Source organism: Eupeodes corollae, chromosome 1 (genome assembly GCF_945859685.1).
Source record: "Eupeodes corollae chromosome 1, idEupCoro1.1, whole genome shotgun sequence".
NCBI classification, from domain to species: domain Eukaryota; kingdom Metazoa; phylum Arthropoda; class Insecta; order Diptera; family Syrphidae; genus Eupeodes; species Eupeodes corollae.
Window position 1 is genome coordinate 26,187,844 of NC_079147.1, and position 22,001 is coordinate 26,209,844.

The following is a 22,001-nucleotide window of genomic DNA, read 5'->3' on the forward strand; positions in this document are numbered from 1 at the left end:
CTCTACTCCGATTATTGGTCGAGCGACATCCCCAACAAGAAACATCGAATCCATTTTTCTTCTAAGTTCGAAGTCGATTTGAATGATTTTTGTCCCGTATGTTTTAAGTGGAGTTCCACTGGCAGCAAATGTTGTGTGGTTTGTCATGTTTGGTGGGAGGTAAGACCGAAAAGTCTGCACCTGTGTCTACGAGATATCCTTGGTTTGTTTTTCGATCTCGGATAAATAAGCGACGGCTTTCATTTGTGTCAGCTCTGTACAGTGTCGCTTCCGATGACAGAGCTTCCTTTAGTTTTCCGAGTAGTCGAATTTTTTGCCGAACCTGAAATGATAGCGACAAAGTGGAAGAAGTGGTTTAGACTTACTGCGACTTTTGCTTAAATCTCCCTTTTGTGAGTCATGCTTTCTGCTATACACCTGGTCTTTATGTTCTTAGTTCTTCGACTTGTTTTTGAAGCGCATCGAGTCTTAATAATATTTCCAACTGCTGATATGTTTGAGAAGCTCTGCATATCGTCCATCGTGTCAGCTTGCTTTGAAAGCGTCGTTAAATCGCCTGAACCAACCCAAATAATAGCTCTCATGTTGTCCGGAAGTCTTTCCAACCACAATGTTTTGAGCACATCATCGAAAAGTTGGTTTTTCGCAAGTTTTTTCATTTTTTTTTCAGAAGCTTAGATGGATCCAAGTTACCAAGCTCAACACTGATTATCAATTTACACAACTCTTTTGAGCAAAATCAGTAAATTCTGCTATTATCACTTTTTTCAGTTCTTCATATTTATTTTGTTTCTTGTGGATTTCTAAGTGAATCACTGACACGTGAAGAAACATTTTGATCTAATGAAGTAAAGACGTAGTGATATTTTGTTATGTCGCATTTGATGTTAGCAATGTTGAACTGCGCCTCCATCTGAATAAAAAAATAGGTCGCGTTGGTCTTGCAAAAATAATGGTGACTTGATAGAAACACGATGCAATTCGCCGCTAACGTTTTGTCTGTTCTGGTCATTTAAATTATCCATTAAATTATTTTCTGTAGAACTTTCGAGAAATTCAACAATCTTTTTTTCTTGCTATGCATACTTTTTTTCAACTTAGGGGTCACCAATTTGGACAATGGTCTTGATTCAAACTTGACCAACATCCATTCAATAAAATTCAGGATCTGATTGGCTTGCTGCCAAAAAATTACCTTCCAATTAAGGCAACTTTAATAGAAAGTTGACTGGAAAGTACATCAAGAAAAATCTCCCTAACTATCAAGTGAAGTTTACTTCTGTCAAAATGACAGTTGATAATGTTTTTACAATCAACTGAAATCCGAACTTTATTACTCTATGATTCATTTATTTTCTGAACAGCTTCATTTAATGCTTTCTGTAAAAGGTTTCATTCTCAATTTGGAAGAGAAATAAGTAACATTTCTTAACAATAAGATTTTGAGGAGTAATGCTTTTGGTAGTTTTTGAACTATGAACTTAATGGCTGAAACACAAACACGCTTCAGCTCGTCTGACGTTTACGAGTTCAGCGATAGGAATTCAATGCATGCTATCACAATGGCTGCGTTCAATCTCTTGTTGGATAGGGTATCTTGGATAGGTGGATTTTTAGATAACTTGTTGAACGGGTTGGATAGCTGCATTAATTGAGATAGCTGTCAAAAGACTTTCAGCTGTTCACAAAAAGCAGAGAAACATTTAAGCTTCGAATTCAAAATTGTTGTAAGATAAAACATATAATGGATAATTCAACTGATTCGTCGGACGATGATGAATTGATAGGTGCGTAACAATTTAATAAATTAGAGATAACCTTAATCTGTAATCTATGTTAAATATCCTCTCAGCTTTATTAGAATTCATTTTTGGATACCTTTTTTGACATCTGAGCTGTTTTTGATCAGCTGCTATTTTAAACGTAAAACACTTAAAAAAATGTATCCGAGTACCCTATCTGTCTGAGATTTAACGCAGCCAATAAAGCTTCGACCTCACTTTTCATTTGAAAATAGTAAGGAAATAACGTAATGTTACGTAATGTGACTTCAAACGGAAACTCTAGTTCAAATTTTCTAAACATTTGCTTTGTCTGACAACTCAACAGCAAGATGCAAAAGCTTAATTTCCAGCTATTTTAATCAGGTTTCGAATATTCTAATACATTTAAATTATTTTGTATGCAGAATATAAACTACTTCCTAGAAATAAAGCAACAGATTTAAAGAATTTTTTTTAAAATTTATATTTTCAGGTTTTTGTTTTTGTTATTTTTGTAATTTTTTCCCAATATTTTGTTGAACCTCCTTTTGCTTTAATAAGAGCCTCAATTCTGCACGGCATACTGTCAATGCATTATTTGACTGTTTCCTGCATTTGTGGGTTGTGATTTCATACGGGAATTACTCTTTCGAAAAGTGACCGCATCTTTAGCTACATACTTCCCTCTTTATCAGCTCCTTTATCAGCTTCAATTGGGTTTAAATCAGGGTTGTTTCACGGCCAGTGCAACATAGGGATGTTTTCTTCTCTCAAACAAGTTTTTATGGACCGGGCTGTGTGGCATGGAGCTCCATCCATTCTTCAACGTTAAAACCATTGCGGATAATCTAATAATTATAAAAATTCTGCTCAAAATTCACACGGATTGCTATTAGATAGTATTGGTCTTAAGTGCTTAAATCGTTTTCGTAGTTTAAGTAGAGATTTTTTAGATTGGTTTCAATTTTAATAACGTAAATTTCAATTTTTTATAAAGTTTACAAACAAAAAACAAAAAGCATTCCTTTACTGCCGTCTGCCTAGTTGACAAATCATACAAAACATAACATAGCTCAATAATATATTTAAAAACTTTCATTTATAATTTATCTTCTATAGAGAAGAGCTAGGCTGCAGAATTGATATAATTTTTTAACTTCCATATTGTTAAGCAAGAGTATAACTTGATTTTGCGTCAGTATTTCGCTACCAAAAGTATTCCTACTTATTTCTTAATGAACTGGACATCTTCCAACAAAGTGTAAAACATGCTATAACTTTCCTTTAAATTGCACAATGAGCATATAATTGGGAAGTCATCTCTAAGAGGTATAAAATTCAGCGGCATAACTTCACCTCTCAATTTAACCATCATTGAAATTTCGACAATGCTATTACTTACTTACTTACTTAAGGTGGCACTACAGTCCGGGGTGAACCTGGGCGTCAACTAACATGGGTCTCCAGCCAGCTCGGTCCCTAGCCAGCTGTCTCCAGTTTCGCACGCCAAATCGGTTGAGGTCCTCTCCCACCTGGGTGCGCCACCTAAGTCGCGGTCTTCCTCTGCTGCGCCGTCCCTCAGGATTGAATTCGAAGACCTTCCGGGCTGAACCGTTGATGTCCATCCGCTCGACATGTCCTAGCCATCTAAGCCGTTGGACTTTAACTCTGCTAACTAGGTCAGTGTCGCTGTACAGCCCGTACAGTTCGTCGTTATATCTTCTCCTCCATTCTCCATCTATGCGTACGGGACCAAAAATCACCCGAAACATTTTTCTCTCGAAGCATCATCTTTCTTTGACAGGGTCCAGGCCTCAGGGCCATAAAAGAGAACACGTCGTTGTTCAATGTCCTTTTTTGATGACAGCATATACTTGGCCTTGCTCTCATTGACCAATAAACCCATCTTCTTCGCTTCCGTCGCAATGCTGAAAAACGCTCCACTGACATCACGCTTTGATCTTTAATTTATAATATCATCTGAGTAATTGGATGGACCTTTGGAAAATTGTGCCCCTAGTGTTGACGGTTGAGTTTTGCACAATTCTTTCCAGAACGGTGTTGAAGAAGTCGCATGACAGTACATCGCCTTGTCTAAAACCTTTTTTGACATTAAATGCATCGGTGAGATCTTTTCCGACCTTGAAAGAGCAGCGTGCATTTTCCATCGTCATACACAAACGGATAAGTTTGACAGGGATGCCAAAACTAGACATTGCTCTGTAGAGCTCTTCCCTATAGATGCTGTCATACGCGGCTTTAAAATAGATAAAGAGATGGTGGGCACCGATTTATAGATCCTGGGTTTTTTCCAAGATCTGCCGTAGTGTGAATATTTGGTCGATATTGGACTTTCCTGCCACACTGATAAGGACCTATCAGGTTGTTGAAGAACGGGTTCAGACGTTCACATATACGGCAGAGAGGATCTTATATGCAATGTTAAGGAGACTGATGTCTCAGTAGTTGGCGCAATTTAGAGCGTCTCCTTTTTTATATATCGGCCAAACTATGCTGAGATTCCACTCATCAATGCTTTTTTCCGGCCATATTTTGAAGATGAGTTGGTTTATGCTCCCTGCCAAGTCATCGCCTGCTGCTTTAAATAATTCGGCAGCTATGGTGTCAGCTCCAGCAGCTTTGTTTGACTTAATTTTAGATAAAGCTATCTTCACTTCGTCGCTAGTACCCGTAGCATGATGGTTAGTGCGTTGGTCTGTCATGCAAGGGGTCTTGGGTTCAATCCCTGCCTGTGCCACCTTAATTTAAAAAAAAAAATTAATTTTCGCGGGTACTGCCTCTTGCGAGGAATTGACAAATCCTTCAAGAGTAATTCTTGTCATGAAAAAGTGCTTTCTCAAACTAGCCGTTCGGATTCGGCCTTAAATTGTAGGTCCCTTCCATTCCTGACAACAGTACTCGCACACAGGAATGGTTGGGAGTTGTAAGTCACTAGGCCCTGGTTCACAACGGACTGTTGCGCCACCCCATTTGATTTGATCTTCACTTCGTCAAGGTCGGGTAGGTGGAATTGTTGAGCCGAGGTTGAGTGGTTCTATCTCCCTTACAGCGGAATTCGGTTCGTCATCGCCGTTATATAATTTGGAGAAGTGATCTTTCCATATTCTCAGCATCGACTGCGGTTCTACTAGGATGTTCCCCTGATCGTCTTTACAGGCTTCGGTTCGTGGCTGGTACCCTTGGGAGGTTTTTTTTTACCTTTTGGTAAAATTTACGAACCTCATTCCTGTTGTGACATCCCTCTATCTCCTCGATCGCGCGCTTCTCATGCTCTCTTTTTTTCCGTCTAAGAAGCCGGTGTTCCTCTCTACTCTTCTGCTCGTAGAGCTCGCGAGTAGCTCTAGTCCTTTTATGCAGCGCCGTTTTGTATTCCTCTTGTTTCGCTGCGTGCGCTTGCCGGCATTCGTCGTCAAACCAGGGGTTTCGCTGTGGTGGCCGTGTGAAACCTAGCACTTCAGAGGCGGCATCTCTGATGGCTGCAAGGCAATGTTGCCACTGGTTTTCAATGCTTAATGCAGGAAGCATAGGACTCCTTAAGAGGTTATTAGAGACTCGATCGGAAAAGGACATGGCGGTCTCTTGCGATTGTAGCCGTCTAACGTCGAATCTTCTCACAGTACTTCCTTGTTTTGGCTTGGATCGGGATATCCGTAGCCGTACCTTGGCTACAACGAGGTAGTGTCGCCGTAATATACATCGCAGTCTTTTAGTTTGCGTTTGCCCGGTCCATCCCATCGCACTTCTTGGATGGCGGTAATATCTGACTTGCAGTAGTTTACGGCTTCCGCTAATTGCTTGGCTGCACGTGGTCTGTTAAGGGATCTAACATTCTACGTACATTCCGAAGTTCGTTGTCCTTATTTCGTTTGCTTGGGTTGTCAACAGTCAATCCGTCTGTATCCGAGGCTTGTTGGTGCTTCGCAACTAAAGGTATTTTTTACGTGGCCAGGAAGTCACTCCGACGGCACAACCCCCAACCTGGAGAGCCAGATCCTTAGTATAAATCCAAGGAAGGGGAGCCGGATAAACCGATCCTTACAGGCCTGGGCTCCTAATATTTCGAAGAAGCCCTATAAGGTGTTCACTAAGTAGTTCAACCATACTGGAATTCTCGAGAATTCGTCCGCTGCCGTCTGGATAAGGAGAGGTGCCTTAGTTTAAACACCTCTCCCACTCTCTCGTTTGCTGCCCCCAACAACTTTCCACTGGGGTTGGAACCCAATCTCCAGTTGAGGTACTAGGCACCCGATGTTCACCGCGGGGAGGTGAGAGTAGGAGTTGATAGACAGAGATGGGTTTTGAGAAAAACCTGTGAACGCTTGTGTCCTCTTGAATGCACATGTCTACCATTTGAACATGCAGGGAAAATAGCGCTGTGTAATACTGGACTCTTTCTCTGAGAGTATTTTCCCCTCCTTTTAAAATTTTGACAGATTTTTACATTTCGTGCTACAAAAATAAACAAACAGACCTTATGCTTGTCAAAACATCATCTGATTCATCATTCAAGCTGAACTTAATTAATCTTGATTTTTTTTTTATTTTTGCACAATTCCATTAAAAGTTTTGGGTAAAACCGACACTTGTCAAACTTCAAACGAAATAAGTTGTTATGTGAAGGAGTTTCATGCTTAAAATTAATGAAATGAAATATTGGCCTTTGTCATTTCGACAGAGCAAACCCGATCCAATCTTAAGTTGTTGGACTAATTATGCGTTCATTTCGCAATTTAATCTCACAGATCTTGGGAAATTCTGAACCCTGGTAAACCAATCCGAAAATATGTGCTTTTAAGCTTTGAATTTTAAATGGCACTTTTCTTCATTAAAAACGAAATAAGTTTATTCAGTCTTTCCTAAATTATTATACTCGTAAATCATAAATACACATTCATATATACTTATGTACAGTTATACAAATTTTGTTCATAATTTTTGTGTCTATATAATTTGTTTTTATATTTTACAATTTTTTTCTATTTATATTATATTTTGCAAAAGTTGTTTAAACGAAAAAGAATTGTTTTAATATAATAAATATAAGTATTTTATTTATTAAATAACTTCAGCAAAATCTAAACAAATTAAATTCTCAAGCTTAAGCTTTAAGCTTTTGTGTACCTTAATATAATATTAATGTAAATGTACAATATTTTTATAAGATATATTTTTTAGGAACCCTATCATTTTTCTGGTATTAATTATTTTTTTAAAAAATAAGGTTCCACTCTACTCTAGGCTTTTGGGGGGTATAAGTTCTTCGTCAGTCTTCTTCTTTTTAATTCTCACATACTTTCTATCATGTATTACATTAGACCACTTTGAAGTGGAGGGGTCTTCTGATAGTTCTTCATTTGCTGAATCAGAGTCCATTGATGAAATTGGTTTATCCCGCTCCAATTCCGTTGGACTGTTTTTTCTTGTACAAAAGGGAAAGCAGGTCGATGATGATGATGGACTTTTGACATTCTTCACAGAAGTATCCTCCAGAGGCTTGGAAGATCTTGTCATGTCGGATGAAGAAATAATAGACGAGCTTTCTGGACCTAACAAAATTTCTTCGTCATCCTTGCTTGAACGCCTCTGCGTCTGCAGTTCTTCACTTATTCGAACTCTCTTTCCCTTCTTCTGACATTTTTCAACGTCCGGGTCTGTCGATGACGATCTTGGAGGTGTGTTGCTCCATTTTACAATGTAAGCTAATGATATTAGAAATACCAAAAGAAATATTACAACTATTATTGTAGCATAAATGTACATCTTTCGGCGATTATCGTCGGCGGCGGCGGCGTTAGATTCTTTTTCCAAAGGTTTCTTGTCAACATTGGAAGTGTTACTTTTTCCAATTATATCCCGAAACCAGTCTTTTGAGTGTATTTCTAACTGCTTAGCTCTGCTTTCGAGAGCCTTATAGTTTTGAGTTTTCTCTCGTTTTTTAATAATTACAAAGTTTTTGTTATTGCTGTTTGTGCGGAGGGTTTCTAGAATCCGTAATATTGCCCCCAGACCAGGATATAAAACTTCATCTTTTAAATGAACTTCCAGATTCTCTATAATCCACTTTTTGAAATGGCCATTAAACGTGGCCTGGCATATGTCTTTGAAATTGTAACATCGAGTTGTCAAGTCGAAATATTTCAACAGAACAAAAGCTGATTGGGAAGTTTTCAAGTTGAATGTATTTTTTCGTTTAAATGGAAGCCATATATTTCCAAGATGACCATTCTCCTCGATATCAAGTCGAGGCAGATCAATAATCATATCGGATTTTTCAACATCACGATAATCTTGAACTTCCAACTCAATACAAGGTGTGTCTTGTTCCATTTGGTCAATAACTATTTGAAGAGGTTCAATTTGAATGTTGATGTTTGAAAAATCAGTCATAGGATGTCTCCAGCCGTTGCCATTCGTGTTGAGAAAACTTTTACTTTGGTCTAATAATTCTAGGATATTTTCAACTGTCCTTAATTTGATCAGACCTGCGTAGAACGAGAACATTGAAATAGGTACCATGTAGAATTGTAGATATCTGAAAAATAATGGTTTGAAAAGTTTTAGGGTTTGATTTCAGTTTGTTGTATAAGTTTACCCTCCCATAGCATCGAAAAAAGCTTTACGGGCAATTGTGTTAGAGTGTCCAATTGTCATTTTGTCAACGACTTGATTCGCTTCATAGAAGTATTGCATCAGAATTCTAACAAGATCATCGTCCAAAAGGCAACTTGGAATGGTTTTGGGTATAAGTAACTGTAATGAAAAAAATCAAAATCTAAACTTGTTGTCTTTAACTTTTTGAAGTTATTTTCGTCATATTCAAAAATAACACTCAGTATAAAATCGTCAAAATGTCAAAATAAAGGATAACAAAAATATTCATCCGGATAAAAGAGTTTCAGATGGATTCTGAGTGATTTTTTGACACTTACTATAATATTAGTTTATGTCAGTTAAAGCTATCATTGGTTGTCATCATTGAAAGTTTTGTTTCGAGATTGGAAACGATTAGGATAGTTAAGTTTGTTATTTTTCAATGATGAAATCGTTTTCAATGAACAGCTTATTTTTGAAACAAGATTATTCCACTAAACCCGTTTCAAGTGACAGAAATTTTCAATGAAAACTATAACTAACCTGTCAAAAAAATTTCAATGATTGCTTTTAATAACGAAAACCAATGATTGGTATGACTGAACCCCAATGTCAAAATTGGCATTTGGTTACCTCTGATTATTATCCGATTATTTCTTATCGGAATCTGTGCGAATTATTTTCGAGAAATTTAACAGTCAAATAGATGGTTGCATTATGTCATTTGAAACAAGGGTTGAGTTCAAGAATGCAACTGATTGCACAAGCCATGCCGATAAAATTCATGCAATGTATTGATGAACAGAAAAACTTCTGCAAGAATGCGGCAGATATGCAATATCAAAAACCAGTTCATAAATGTCTTCAAAGAAGGCGCCTATAAAAAGTATGAAAGAAATAATTAAGTTTATTCTTTGAGTTACGCGGGTTTTGGTTTTTCGTGTCTTAACTAAATTCTTTCAAAATGTCCAAATTTTACTTTTTGGCAACAATTTAGTAAATATTCCATTATTTTACCTACACATCCTGTTCTGACATTTTTCTGCAGAGCGGCAAGAGAAATAAAATGACTGCAGGTTTGATCGCATTTCATCCGTCAGATTGTTTTTTTGAACAGAGTTACCGTATTTACATTTATGAACGCAAACCTTGCATTACGCTGCATTTTTACATTAATGAACTCATCCAAGGTCTCCAATTGTCTTCAAAATTGAGCAGTGAGTGCTCACTTTAAACTTTATTTCAAGGGACTCATTTTTAGGTTTCAAAATTGGATCACACTTCACTTTGACGGTTTGAAATACGTAGTAGAGTGAAATTAGGATATTTGTTTGTAAATAAATAACAATATTATGATAAAACGTCAAAATATGACGTCTGAATGAAGCCCCGTCGGATTTTTACAAAAAATTTAAATCAATTTTTAGGCTCCCTCAAGTTCAACCTAATGGTGAATCAGCGGTTCTGTCAGCTATTCTTTAAGAAAGCTGCTCTGTCAAATAGCTTTATATACCAGACTTGGACATTCTTTACATTGGTCAATTGTCATAAGTTTCAAACTCGGATTTTTACGTTACTAATCTCTACAAAAAATGTCAAAAACATAATTGTCTACACAAAACTTCCAAACAAGCTGGGAATCTATCCCAGAGTGTATTTTATAATTTAAAAAAATATTACTTTTTAACTTCCCATAGGAAGTTATTGTAATAGGTCCAAATTGTCAAATTGAAAATTTTGGCATTTCTCGACGTTTCAAGGTCCCTAGAATCGAAATAAAAGATTTTTAGAAAGATGTCTGTGCGTGCGTGTGTACGAACGTTCGCGACGTTTTTTTCGTCTTCCATAGTTCATGAACCAGAAGAGATATCGATTTCAAACAAATTTTGTTCTAAATTTTATTATCTATAAGGCAGAAAGATGCAGAAAGGGCTCTCAAGAAAACTGCGTGGTGGTTTTTTTACCATAGCAGTTTAAAAAAAGGTGAACATTTTGGTTAAAACTAAACCTATCTTATGAACCAATGACTCTAGAGACTTGAATTAAATTTTATATTATATATTGTACCGTAATACAAAACAATTATATTTTTGGAAAAAATCCAATTAACGGTTTTTTTATAAATCAAAAAAACTGAAAAAAAATTTGTCACCTCCAAAATTTTACGACTAAAATATGATTTCATATCCAAAACAATTTTGTGCAACGAAGAATAATGTTTTTGACATCTGATAAAATTTTGAGAAAAATCTAATTGACAGTTTTTTTTTATAAAAAATGAAAACCTAATAAAAAATTACAAAAGTTGGTAAAAATTGATTTTCGACTTAAATATCTTTTCAAAGATTTGCGATAATGGCTTCTTACTAATTTTAACTTATAAAAAATATTGTTTTCAACATTAGGCAAAATTTTAAAAAGAATCGAATTGACAGTTTTTTTTTACAAAAAATTAAAAACCGAAAAAAAGTTTATAAAAGGTGGTAAAAACTGAATATCGACTAAAATATCTTTTCAAAAGCTTAAGATTAAGGCTTTAAACTTATTTTATCTTATAGGAAATATTGTTTTCAACATTCTGAAAAATTTTGAGAAAAATCGATTTGATAGTTTTTTTTACAAAAAATAAAAACATTAAAAAATTAATAAAAGTTGGTAAAAATTGATTTTCGGTTCAAACATCTTTTTAAAGCTTTGAGATATTGGCATTAAACTACTTTTATCTTTCAAAAAATATTGTTGTTAACATTTAGTAAAATTTTGAAAAAAATCGAATTGACAGTTTTCTTATAAAAAATTAAAAGCTAAAAAAACATGACTCAAAGTTGGTAAAAACTGAATATCGACTTAAATATCTTTTCAAAAGCTTAAGATTAAGGCTTTAAACTTATTTTATCTTATAGGAAATATTGTTTTCAACATTCTGAAAAAATTTGAGAAAAATCGATTTGATAGTTTTTTTAACAAAAAAATAAAAGCATACAAAAAAATAATAAAAGTTGGTAAAAATTGATTTTCGACTCAAATATCTTTTCAAAACTTTGAGATATTTACTTCAAACTTATTTTATCTTTCAAGAAATATTGTTGATAACATTCAGTAAAATTTTGAAAAAAACTAATTGACAGTTTTTTTTATAAAAAATAAAAAACTTACTCAAAGTTGGTAAAAACTGAATTTCGACTCAAAAATCTTTTCAAAAGCTTGTGATTAAGGCTTCAAACTTATTTTATCTTATAAAAAATATAGTTTTCAACATTCTGAAAAATTTTGAAAAAATCGAATTGACAGTTTTTTTTACAAAAAAAAAACATAAAAAAAATTAATAAAAGTTGGTAAAAATTGGTTTTCGGCTCAAATATCTTTTCAAAACTTTAAACTACTTTTATCTTTCAAAAATTGTTGTTGTCCACATTCAGTAAAATTTTGAGAAAAAAATAAAAACCTAAAATAAAAAACAATACTAAAACTTGGTAAAAATTTACTTTCGACTCAAATAGCTTTTCAAAAATTAAAAATATTGTCTTCAAACTTTTTTATTTCACAGAAAATATTGTTTTCGATATTCAGTAGTTTTTTTTTATAAAAATCCAAAAGTCCGTTTTTTCATAAACAAAAAAAAATTAATACTTCAAAAAATACTACGCAAATTTGGTAAAATTTGATGTTCGGTTCTTGATGTCTCTCAAATTAATTTCATTAATCCAATTTGTATTTATGTAGTACCCGTGGCATGATGGTTAGTGCGTTGGACTGTCATGCAAGGGGTCTTGGGTTCAATATCTGCCTGTGCCACCTTAATTTAAAAAAATAATTTTCGCGGGTACTGCCTCTTGCGAGGAATTGACAAATCCTTCAAGAGTAATTCTTGTCATGAAAAAGTGCTTTCTCAAATTAGCCGTTCGGATTCGGCCTTAGATTGTAGGTCCCTTCCATTCCTGACAACAGTACTCGCACACAGGAATGGTTGGGAGTTGTAAGTCACTAGGCCCTGGTTCACAACGGACTGTTGCGCCACCCCATTTGATTTTGAATCCAATTTGTACAAATTTAAGAAATGCTACTAAGATTGGTAAAAATTTGTTTTCGATTAATAATCAGTCTAACTTCTTCAAACTAAACTATTTCTTTATATGAAAAATATTGTTGGTAATTTTAAAATTTTTAAGAATAATTTAACTGCCAACTTTTTTAACCCAACACAGAAAACCTACAAACTTTGAGCAAGACAAATCGACAGACGGGATGGAAAGTTATCAGTGCCTCTTTTTCCTTTATCACTTTGACAAGGAATCCTTTTACATAGAACATTAAATTGAATTCGACAGACACTAAAATTATCGCAGAGCAATAATTTGGTTTGGAAAATCATGTTTAGCTGTCATTTTGATAGAAGAGATTCTTCTTGTCTAACTTTCAAGTCAACTTTCCAACAAAAGCCAAATTTTTTGACATCAAATACTAAAAACATGCCTCTCTTTCAAGTCCCTTATGTCGTCTAAACCTGCCTCTTTTTTAAGTCCATCTGTTTTGGATCAGCTGTTCTTTAACACTTAAACACAAGTAAATAGGTATTGCGATAACCTATCCATCTGCGAGTGAAAGCAACCATTGCAATTGGATAGTTTGTAGTTTTCTAAGATAACTGAGAATTTTTAAATAGATCTACAGTTGCTCCCAAATTTGAGCGTACACTCAATTAAGAGTTAGTTATTTGTTACTTTTCATATTTAAGATGCAATGTTTTGGAAAATTCTTTTTAATTTCTAATTTTTATTATTTTTTTTTCTTACGAAATTATTTTCGTCGGGGAAATATTTCGCTTCAATATGCACTTCCACATTCTTTGTGGAAATGGCGGAGAAAATAAAAAAACCGACATTGCTACATGACAATCATTTTAAAAACTACATTTAAACAATAAATCTTTACGTGAAATTAGCGAAATCGTAGGCCAAGCACATTGAAAGTTCCAAAAAAATACTTAACAAATATCGGTATGAAGGTACGACCCTAAACAAACCTGAAAAAAGACAAAAAAAAATCCTTTCTCAGCAAGACGAACGAATAATTTTAAGAAAATTCGAGGTAAACCTTTAACAAGTGTAACAAACGACCGAAACGGAGACACTCATTGAAAGTCCAATTTCAACTTTTACTTTAACAGCAGAGTTGCTCGGAGAAAACCTCTTATTTCCAAAATTAATAAGCGAATACGTCTTGAGTTCGCTAAAAAGCACCTCAACAAATCCCGAAGTTTCTGGAACGATGTTATGTTCTCGGATGAGACTAAAATAAACTTATTGGGATCTGACAGAAAGCAGATTGTTTGGAAAAAGCCCAATACTCAGTTCAAGGCAGAGAATTTACTTGCCACTGTTAAGCATGGGGAGGAAATGTTATGTTATGAGGGTCAATGGTGGCAAATAGTACTGGGAACTTTGAGTTCATTGGCACACTCATTGACAATTGGAAATTTTTGGACGTTCTTAAAAGAACTATTTGACAGTCTGCAGAAAAACTGAATTTATCAGCAACCATTCACTTCCAACAAGATAACCATTTAAAAAACACAAAATTTGTTGTGAAGGAATGGTTGCTGTACGTAGTCGTGCCATAAATACTGTTACACATTTTTCTTTGAAAATAAAGAAGACAAATATCAAATACGTTATAAATTTTATTAAGTATGATATAAAATAGAATTAAAAATAATATTTTTGACTTGCTACTCAAAGTGGCCACCCTTAGCCTCAATACAGGCCTTGAGTCGCTTCGTCCAATCGTCTATGGCAGTACGCACCTTTTCCTCAGGAAAATTTCCCACTGCTCGGACAAGACTTGATTTAAAACTTTTTAAATTCGGATGTCCTCTTTAACAGCTCTAGCTCTGTCCAAAAAGAATAACCCAGAGGGTTGAGATCGGGACTGCCTGAGGGCCAATCTGATGCCATGATGAACTCAGGAACATTCTTTTGCAGCCACATTTAGGTCGATTTGGCTTTGTGGGCTGGAGCTGATTCCTGCTGCAACACCCAATGCTTTTTATTGAGAGTATTGTTGAGTGGTTTCACCACTTTCATTAAAACGTCTTCTTGGTAGTTTTTTGCTTTTGTTTTTACACCTTGTTCACAAAAATGCAACTTTGTGGTACCATCGTAGCTCACTCCCCACCAAACCATGACCGAGCTTGGATCATGGCCCCTTTCGTCTCTACCAATTTTATCTTTTGCCTCCTGTGAACTCCGAGCATAGACCTTGTCATTTTAGCTATAGTATTTTTCTTCAATGGTGAACATTTTTTTCATCTGAAAACATGATTTTACGATACCTTCCATCGCCGTAACGTCTGAGCAATGCTTTTGCTCTTTCCAGCCTATTTTTTTTTTTTCAAGGCATTGTTTAATCTCCGCCCAGTCACTCGGCGGTAGGCACCCATCCCAAGGTCATTTTTAATTAGCTGTGACATAGATCTTCTTGAAATATCTATCTCTCGTGACATGATTTTCTGCTTACGAAGGGGATTTCGGTGAATTCGAGCTGCCACTGTGCGAACGGCATTTTTTATCCTCACATTTCGTGGACGACCGGGCCGAGGCTTATCTTTTACGCTTAAGGTATCCATATAACGTTTAATTATACGCCACATTAACATTCGATTAATACCGAGGTTTTTTAACAACTTGCAAATAGAAGAATTGGATTTTCCAGGTTTCTGCAGTGCAACAACTGCAATTCTCTTTCTTCTTTTGAGGACTCCATCTTTGCACTTGTAAAGTAGAACTAAGACTATACTTTATTTTAAACCTATATAACAGTACTTACTAAAAAAAATTAATGTGACTTGTTGTATGCAGCTGAATGTCATTTGAATTATACAGGTTCAAATAGTTGTAACAGTATTTATGGCACGACTACATAAAATGCCAGAAACCAGCTCAAGACCCCACCTGAAACACAGGGCTTCAATCCCATCTAGAATTTGTGGGAAAAAATAAATCGAAGGTTGCAGAATTGCAACCCAACCAACAAATGTCAATTGAAAGCTAACATCAGGGAATTTTTGGGAAAATATACCCCCGTCTTGAACTAAAAAAATTTTTCTATCAATGCCATAAAATATTTAACAAAATACCAAAAACATAACATTTTAATAATTTAAAACAGCAAAACTGTTTTTTTTTTGCTGATGTACGCTCAATTTTGAGAGTAACTGTAAATCTGTCAGAACACAAATTTCTCCTGATTTTGCATTCCATGGGACAAAATAAATTGGTTTATTTTTGATTTAAGATCAAATTTTCAGACCTGCATTTTATAGCAAATTTACACCTCTTTGCACAAATACTAGTACATTTTTTTTAAATGTCAAAAATGACTTCATAAGAAGTCACTAGCTTAGTGAATGCCCCAATGTAAAGCTGGAAATTTGACAGCCAATTAGTAAGATTGACAGAGGAGGAAAATTAAATATAAAGAGTATTAACCATTTATTTTTAAGTAATATCCAAATTACCTTTGCACTCCTTCTTTTCTTTTTTGAATTGCTCAATATAGAAAATTTCAGAAATCGTATAACAGAAGTACGTACTATTGTCAAAAATTTGACAGCATAAATGAGAAATTTGAGAGATCTAAATGTCACATGAAATTAACGAAGATTCGATTCGTTTATTTCTAGAAAGCACTTCATTATTGTATGTCATTTGTTCTAGTCTAAACATTTGGGTCTTGATAATTATTTTAAATATTTATTAAAAAAATATCGAAAACAAAATATACCGCCATTTGTGTTACAAGTGTTGCCATCGTTAATAAAAATAATTTGACAGCTGACAAATGACTCGAGAAAACGATTTTGTTTTATTATTAAATAGTTCAGGAGGCCTTAGTTCTAAAATTATCAACATAATGTTTAAACAACACGAAATTACTTCGAGTCTATTTGGGCTTTTATTCTAAAATTTTACTGATACTTCTGCATTTCATAAATTTATTAACCTTTCTAATTCTAAAACTATAGGTGTTTTTATGTTCCTTTTTTAAGAATTCCGACTTTAGCTGCTCCATCTTTGTTCTTATTTTTCTTTGATATGCTAAAAGCTTTCTTTTCATTAACTGTTATAGCTTTTACGGGCTTAGAAGGAGAAGATTTCAGTTTGTTTTTGTTATCCCTTCCTGAATCGGAATCCATTGAAGAAGTTTCAATAATTGCTGGAGAGTTTTTATTCGAACAAACTCCACAACACGTAGTTGGTTCTGATTTTTGTTGTTGCTGTTGTTGTAACTTCGTAGGCTTTCCGGGTTTCTTAGAAAATTTCTTCGATTTTGTTTTATCAGAAGACTTCTTAGAATGCAATAAAGTTTCTTCGTCGTCTTTTGGTTCTTTTTTACAGCAAAACCAACCTGTTTTCTTAGGTTCCGGTGGAAGTGTATCATCAGTGTTTGATTTTCTCCAAGATCCTTTTCTACACATAGTGAATCCAATGACTGAGAAAACAATCAGGACTAAACAAACCGATACTCCAATAGCTATGTAAATGTACTTCTTTCGTTGACTATCTTTTGCTTTTTGGGTTAATGTTTTATCTGAGACACTATCAGGAGCAACTGGGCTATCCGATTCGAAGATACTCTTCAATACATTTCCAGAATTACCAATTTGCTTGGAATTAAAACTTTTGATTTTTTTTAAGTTCTCGTGAGTTCTTTGACGCTTCTCCTTTGTCTTGCTTTCTATAACAAATGAATCACCTCTTTTCCGACGAAGTGTCTCAATAATTCTTAGTACCGCTCCCAGACCAGGATAGAGCAGGTCGTCTTTTAAATGAATTTCAACATTTTCCAATATCCAATTCTTGAACCTTTTGTTAAACAATTCCTGATCTACGTTTTGAAACTTATAACACTTCGTAGTTAATTCAAAATATCTCAAGAGAACAAACGCAGATTTGGAAGATTGCAAATCGAAGGTACGTTTACGTCTAAACGGAAGCCATAAATTCCGAAGAAGACCTTTTTCTTCAGGTTCAAGACGTGGTAAAGCGACTAACATGGAATCATCTTCCCCAGAACGTTCGTCGTCTAGCATGTCTAGTTGAGTGCACGATGTATCATCATCTTCTTTATCAACAATAATCCGAAGTGGTTCTATTTCTAAATCAAAATCAGAGAAATCTCTTATCGGATCTCTCCATCCATTTCCATTGGTGTTTAAAAATCGTTTGCTCTCACTGAACAATTCAATAATACTTTCTACGGTTTTCAGCTTGATCAAACCTCCATAGAAGGAATATTTAGAAATTGGTATCATATAATAATTGAGATATCTGTGAAGAAGTTACAGTCTTATTGGAAAGTTTCTAAAATTAAAATAATGGTACATAATTACCCTCCTAATGTGTCGTAGAATGCTTTATTTGCAATTGACTTTGAATGCCCTCTTGTCATCTTATCTATAACTTGACTTGCGCCGTAAAAATATTGCATTAAAAGTCTAGCAAGATCATCGTCTAGAAGATAGTTTGGAAGGTCTTTGGGTATTAGAGACTGCAAAAAAAAAAAAAGAGGAAAGAAATGTCAAATATTCGTAATCAAATGTGCTAAATTTTATAAAAAAATTTCAAATCAACTAAATTGACGTTTTGAACACCTTCAAATATTATTTGACGTCTTGATGACATTACGACATTATGAATTACGATTTGTATTAGACGCAAATTGCTAAATTTTGGTAGTCAATATTTTGTACACAAACAATGTTAAATTAAAATATTTTATTACATTCGTATGACAAAAAGGGCATTCAAGTTAAATTTCGTCACAACATTCAAACATTCACGAAAAACAGTTTGATAAACCCTGAATTTTAATCGGAACTTTTCAAAATACGGACGGTTTTAAACCAACTCTCTAATTTTTTACATGTAATCAATATTACGGACCGGTTATAGCTTACATTGGTTTTCATCATTGAACATTTTGACGGAAATTCATTTTCATGATACTTTTATGTTGCAAAGTGAAACTAATCGTTCCAATGATTTGTGTTCCAATTTCACACAATTCCAATGACAGATTTCTGTCAGTCAAAATTTGTCAGTGGACTTTAGGCGCCAGTTGTAGCTATCATTGGTTTTCATCATTGAATTCCATTGACAGAAAGCTGTCATTGGAATTGTATGAAATTGGAACACAAATTAGTGAAATTCAACTTTTTTTCTGGAAACAAATTCTTTATGTTATTTCCGATCAATCAGTACATAATTTTCATTTCTTATCATAGGGAAACACCATCAAATATCGGTTTAAAATGTTTTCCGGATCGATTTCAATGATAGCTATAACTGGCGCCTTAATCAGGAATTTTTTTTCAATGACAGAAGTTTTTATTGATAGCTATAAACGATCTGTCAAAAAAAAATCCAATAATTATTTTCAATAATCAAAACCAATGATAGCTAAACTGGCGCATAAGAAAGTCAAATTTGTAGTGTTCCGCACTAAAATTAATTCCTTTTGAAAAAATTGTTCCATTTTCTTGTGTTCCCACCTGTCAGTTCATTCTTTTCAATGATCAACTCTTCCCTGAAATGCTGGATTTGAATCAGGAAATTTTCTTCCATTGACAGACATTTTCAAAGAAAGGTTTAAACTCCTGTCAAACAAATTCCAATCACTCGCACACAGGAATGGTTGAGAGTTATAAGTCACTAGGCCCTGGTTCTCTACGGACTGTAGCGCCACCTAATGTATTTATTTATTTTTTAACACAATGTAAAGCTTATTTGATTGCTTGACGTAAATAAATATTTAATATTTCATTCTCCTGCTCTGTCAATCTGACTGACAATCTGACTTTTATAAACGGACCAAATAAAATTGAAAACTGTCAAAATGTGAGTTATACTCGATTTTTACTAACGCCAAACTTTTAATATTTTAGTACATTTTGCAGTGAAACTGAAACAATGCTTATTCAAAAAATGCATTCATTTTGTGTAGAAATATTTTTAAAAAAACGTGATATTTGGCCAAGAGAGCATTCATTTTTATTTTTCTTGATTGGCTGTTAAGTTTAAACGAACGTATTGTTAAAGCTTAACATTTTACTAAGTAGCAATTTTTTTTAATATTTAGCAATTAATGAGGTTTCATTTTTCTACCTAATGAATTTCTAGTTCAATTTTATTAAAAAACTGGCATCCGAACATGTCTAAATACTGACAGTTTGTGAAAGTAAACAAGCCAACAAACTCAAACGGACCTATTAATTGAAATTACCACCCTAGACTGGACCATTCCATTCAATGTTCTCATACGCAATTTTGTTTTAAATAATGACAGATGTCATATAGATTTATCAACAAGTTTAATCAGGCAAAATTTGAACAACATTTTGTTAGGGGCTTAACATTTTACTAAGTATCCATTTTCTAAATATTTAGCAATTAACTAAACGACTCCAAATTTTAAACTTTTTAGGATTATATTAAAAAAAACTGGCATCCGAACATGTCTGAATAGTGACAGTTCGTACAAATAAACATACAAAAAGAAACTTAAACGGACCTAGTAATTGGAATTCTCAACGTAGACTCGACCATTCCATCCAATGTTCTTATAAAAATGTTTGTCTAGGATAAAGACAGATGTCATATGGATTTAGCAAGAAGTTATAGTAGCCATTCCGTGATTTAAACTTTAGAAAAATGTTAAGGGATAGTAGATTTTAAAATCTTATTAAATTATTAAATAAAACTAAATCATTTACAATTTGGCGTCATTATCTATAAATAGTGCCCTAGGTGCCCATAAATGCTTAATATGTCATTTACTTGAACGAACAGTTCTATTTTTTACTTTCTATTAGTATCCAAACAAACAACTGTCAGATCTCAAAAATTGTCAGACAGTAAATGACGTTTTTGAATTCTCTTTGTGGGATTAATGGCTGAATCACAAACACGATTCAGCTTCGGCTTCACCTGACGTTTACGAGTTCAGCCATTGTTATTCAATACATGCTATCACAATGGAACTTCGACCTCACGTTTCCTTTGACAATAATTTTTTGAACGTAATGTAACGTAATGTGACTCCAAACTGAAGCTCTAGTTCAATTATCTGAACATTTGCTTTGCCTGACAGCTCAACAGCTGTAAAGAAAATGTCAACAAACAAAATATTTGCTCTTTGGAGGGATGAAATAATAGAAATGTCATTCAAAGCAATCTCGAAGCAGGCCCACCGTAACGCAGACGAAGCCTAAGCTTAAGCGTGTTTGTGATTCAGCCATAACAAACTAGACTGCATTGACATAAGTCGTTTATCATTTTTAAACTAAGAGTAGAGCACTGATCAGTCTTAGCACATGGTGAATGCACTCTGAAGAGTTCGATTAGAGTTTTCCGACATGTTTATTAAACACACTGAAGAAAATAACTTTCAGTACTTTAAAAAAACCACATGAAACAAACGTCAAAACAGCCGCACTCCGTTTTTTATTCATTAGCTTTGTCATTTTATTCATAGCTTTTAGAGTCCGCTCTGATTAAAAAAAGAAACATAAACCGAACCCTCGGATATCTCCGAGTAAAAAAAGAAACAGATCTTTTTCTGACAGCTGATAGAAAAAAAACATAAACCTAACACTCTGACATCTCCGAGTAAAAAAGGAAACAGATCTTTTTCTGACAGCTCTGTTCTCTGCTCTTCGCTTAAAAAGAAGAACGCCTATTGGACTGATTTGAGGCGACTAATTTTGACATCTCTTTGCTTTATCTTGTTCTCAATTGGTAGTAAAAAAGGGAAAGAGAAGTGGAAATAAGTGAAAATGAGACAAAACGATAAAATGTCAAAATGAGTCCTCTAAAACAAATCTATGCCCAATGTGTCAATTTACATACTAAAATTACTACAATTTACATTAAAATAGAAATGTCTGCCTTATTTCTCCAACTTTTTTAACTGTCAGGTGTTAGTGGAGTAAAATGATGAAACTTCAAAATGAGTCGCCTCAAATAAGTCAAAAGTGAACCCTTCTGTACAACAGTTTGTATAAAATGAATGATATAACAGTATTTTGTGATTCGTGTAAACGAGCCTAAAATTCAAATTATTTGAATATGAATCGTTAAATGAAAAATTCTAATCTTCAATTTATAAAAAGATACTTTCTTTAAATGACTTACCTCAAAATCTCTCCTTGCTGCCAAAAGAGCAACATCTTCGGAAGTGAAACAATTCTTCGGACTGCCACTTGTATCTCCAAACAAATTTGTCCCAACAAAATTCTTAACTCCCTTCGAGCGTTCCTTTTTAATGATTGGTTGTTCTTCTTCTTCACCTTCCAAATCATCTGCCCCGTCCGATTCTACAAAATTCGCATCAATCATTGCCCCATTTCCGTCATTTTCATTCCCTGTTGCACTTTTTAAAAGTATTTCCAATAAAATAATAGTAGTAAAAAATATATGACAAACTTTTCGCATTTTGTCGGCGATTTGACACTGAAATCTCCCGACAAGAAGTTCTTAGAAAAATTGATTCTTCAAAACTTTGAACAGAAAATATTCTAAATAAAATTCGTTTTGTTTGTTTTTTTTGTTCTTTCTTTTGTTTAAA

The 22,001-nt window shown here is 34.2% G+C and overlaps 2 protein-coding genes across 7 annotated transcripts in view; one reads left to right on the forward strand and one right to left on the reverse strand.

The window, feature by feature from the left end:
• LOC129938331 (protein RUFY3) overlaps positions 1 to 22,001 on the forward strand; it is a 75,107-nt gene that overhangs the window by 28,038 nt on the left and 25,068 nt on the right. The window lies entirely within an intron of this gene.
• LOC129938815 (uncharacterized) lies at positions 6,851 to 21,999 on the reverse strand. Of its 2 annotated transcripts, none has more exons than XM_056046977.1 (3): positions 21,569 to 21,999; positions 8,377 to 8,534; positions 6,851 to 8,316 (listed from the first exon to the last, which is right to left on the reverse strand). In XM_056046977.1, the coding sequence occupies exons 1-3, from the start codon at positions 21,866 to 21,868 to the stop codon at positions 7,014 to 7,016; spliced, it is 1,761 nt and encodes a 586-aa protein (XP_055902952.1). In that variant the 5' UTR covers positions 21,869 to 21,999; the 3' UTR covers positions 6,851 to 7,013. The 2 variants fall into 2 exon arrangements, with proteins under 2 accessions (XP_055902952.1, XP_055903716.1); XM_056047741.1 differs by lacking the exons at positions 6,851 to 8,316; positions 8,377 to 8,534 and adding exons at positions 16,107 to 17,704; positions 17,767 to 17,924 and having other exon boundaries at positions 21,569 to 21,992.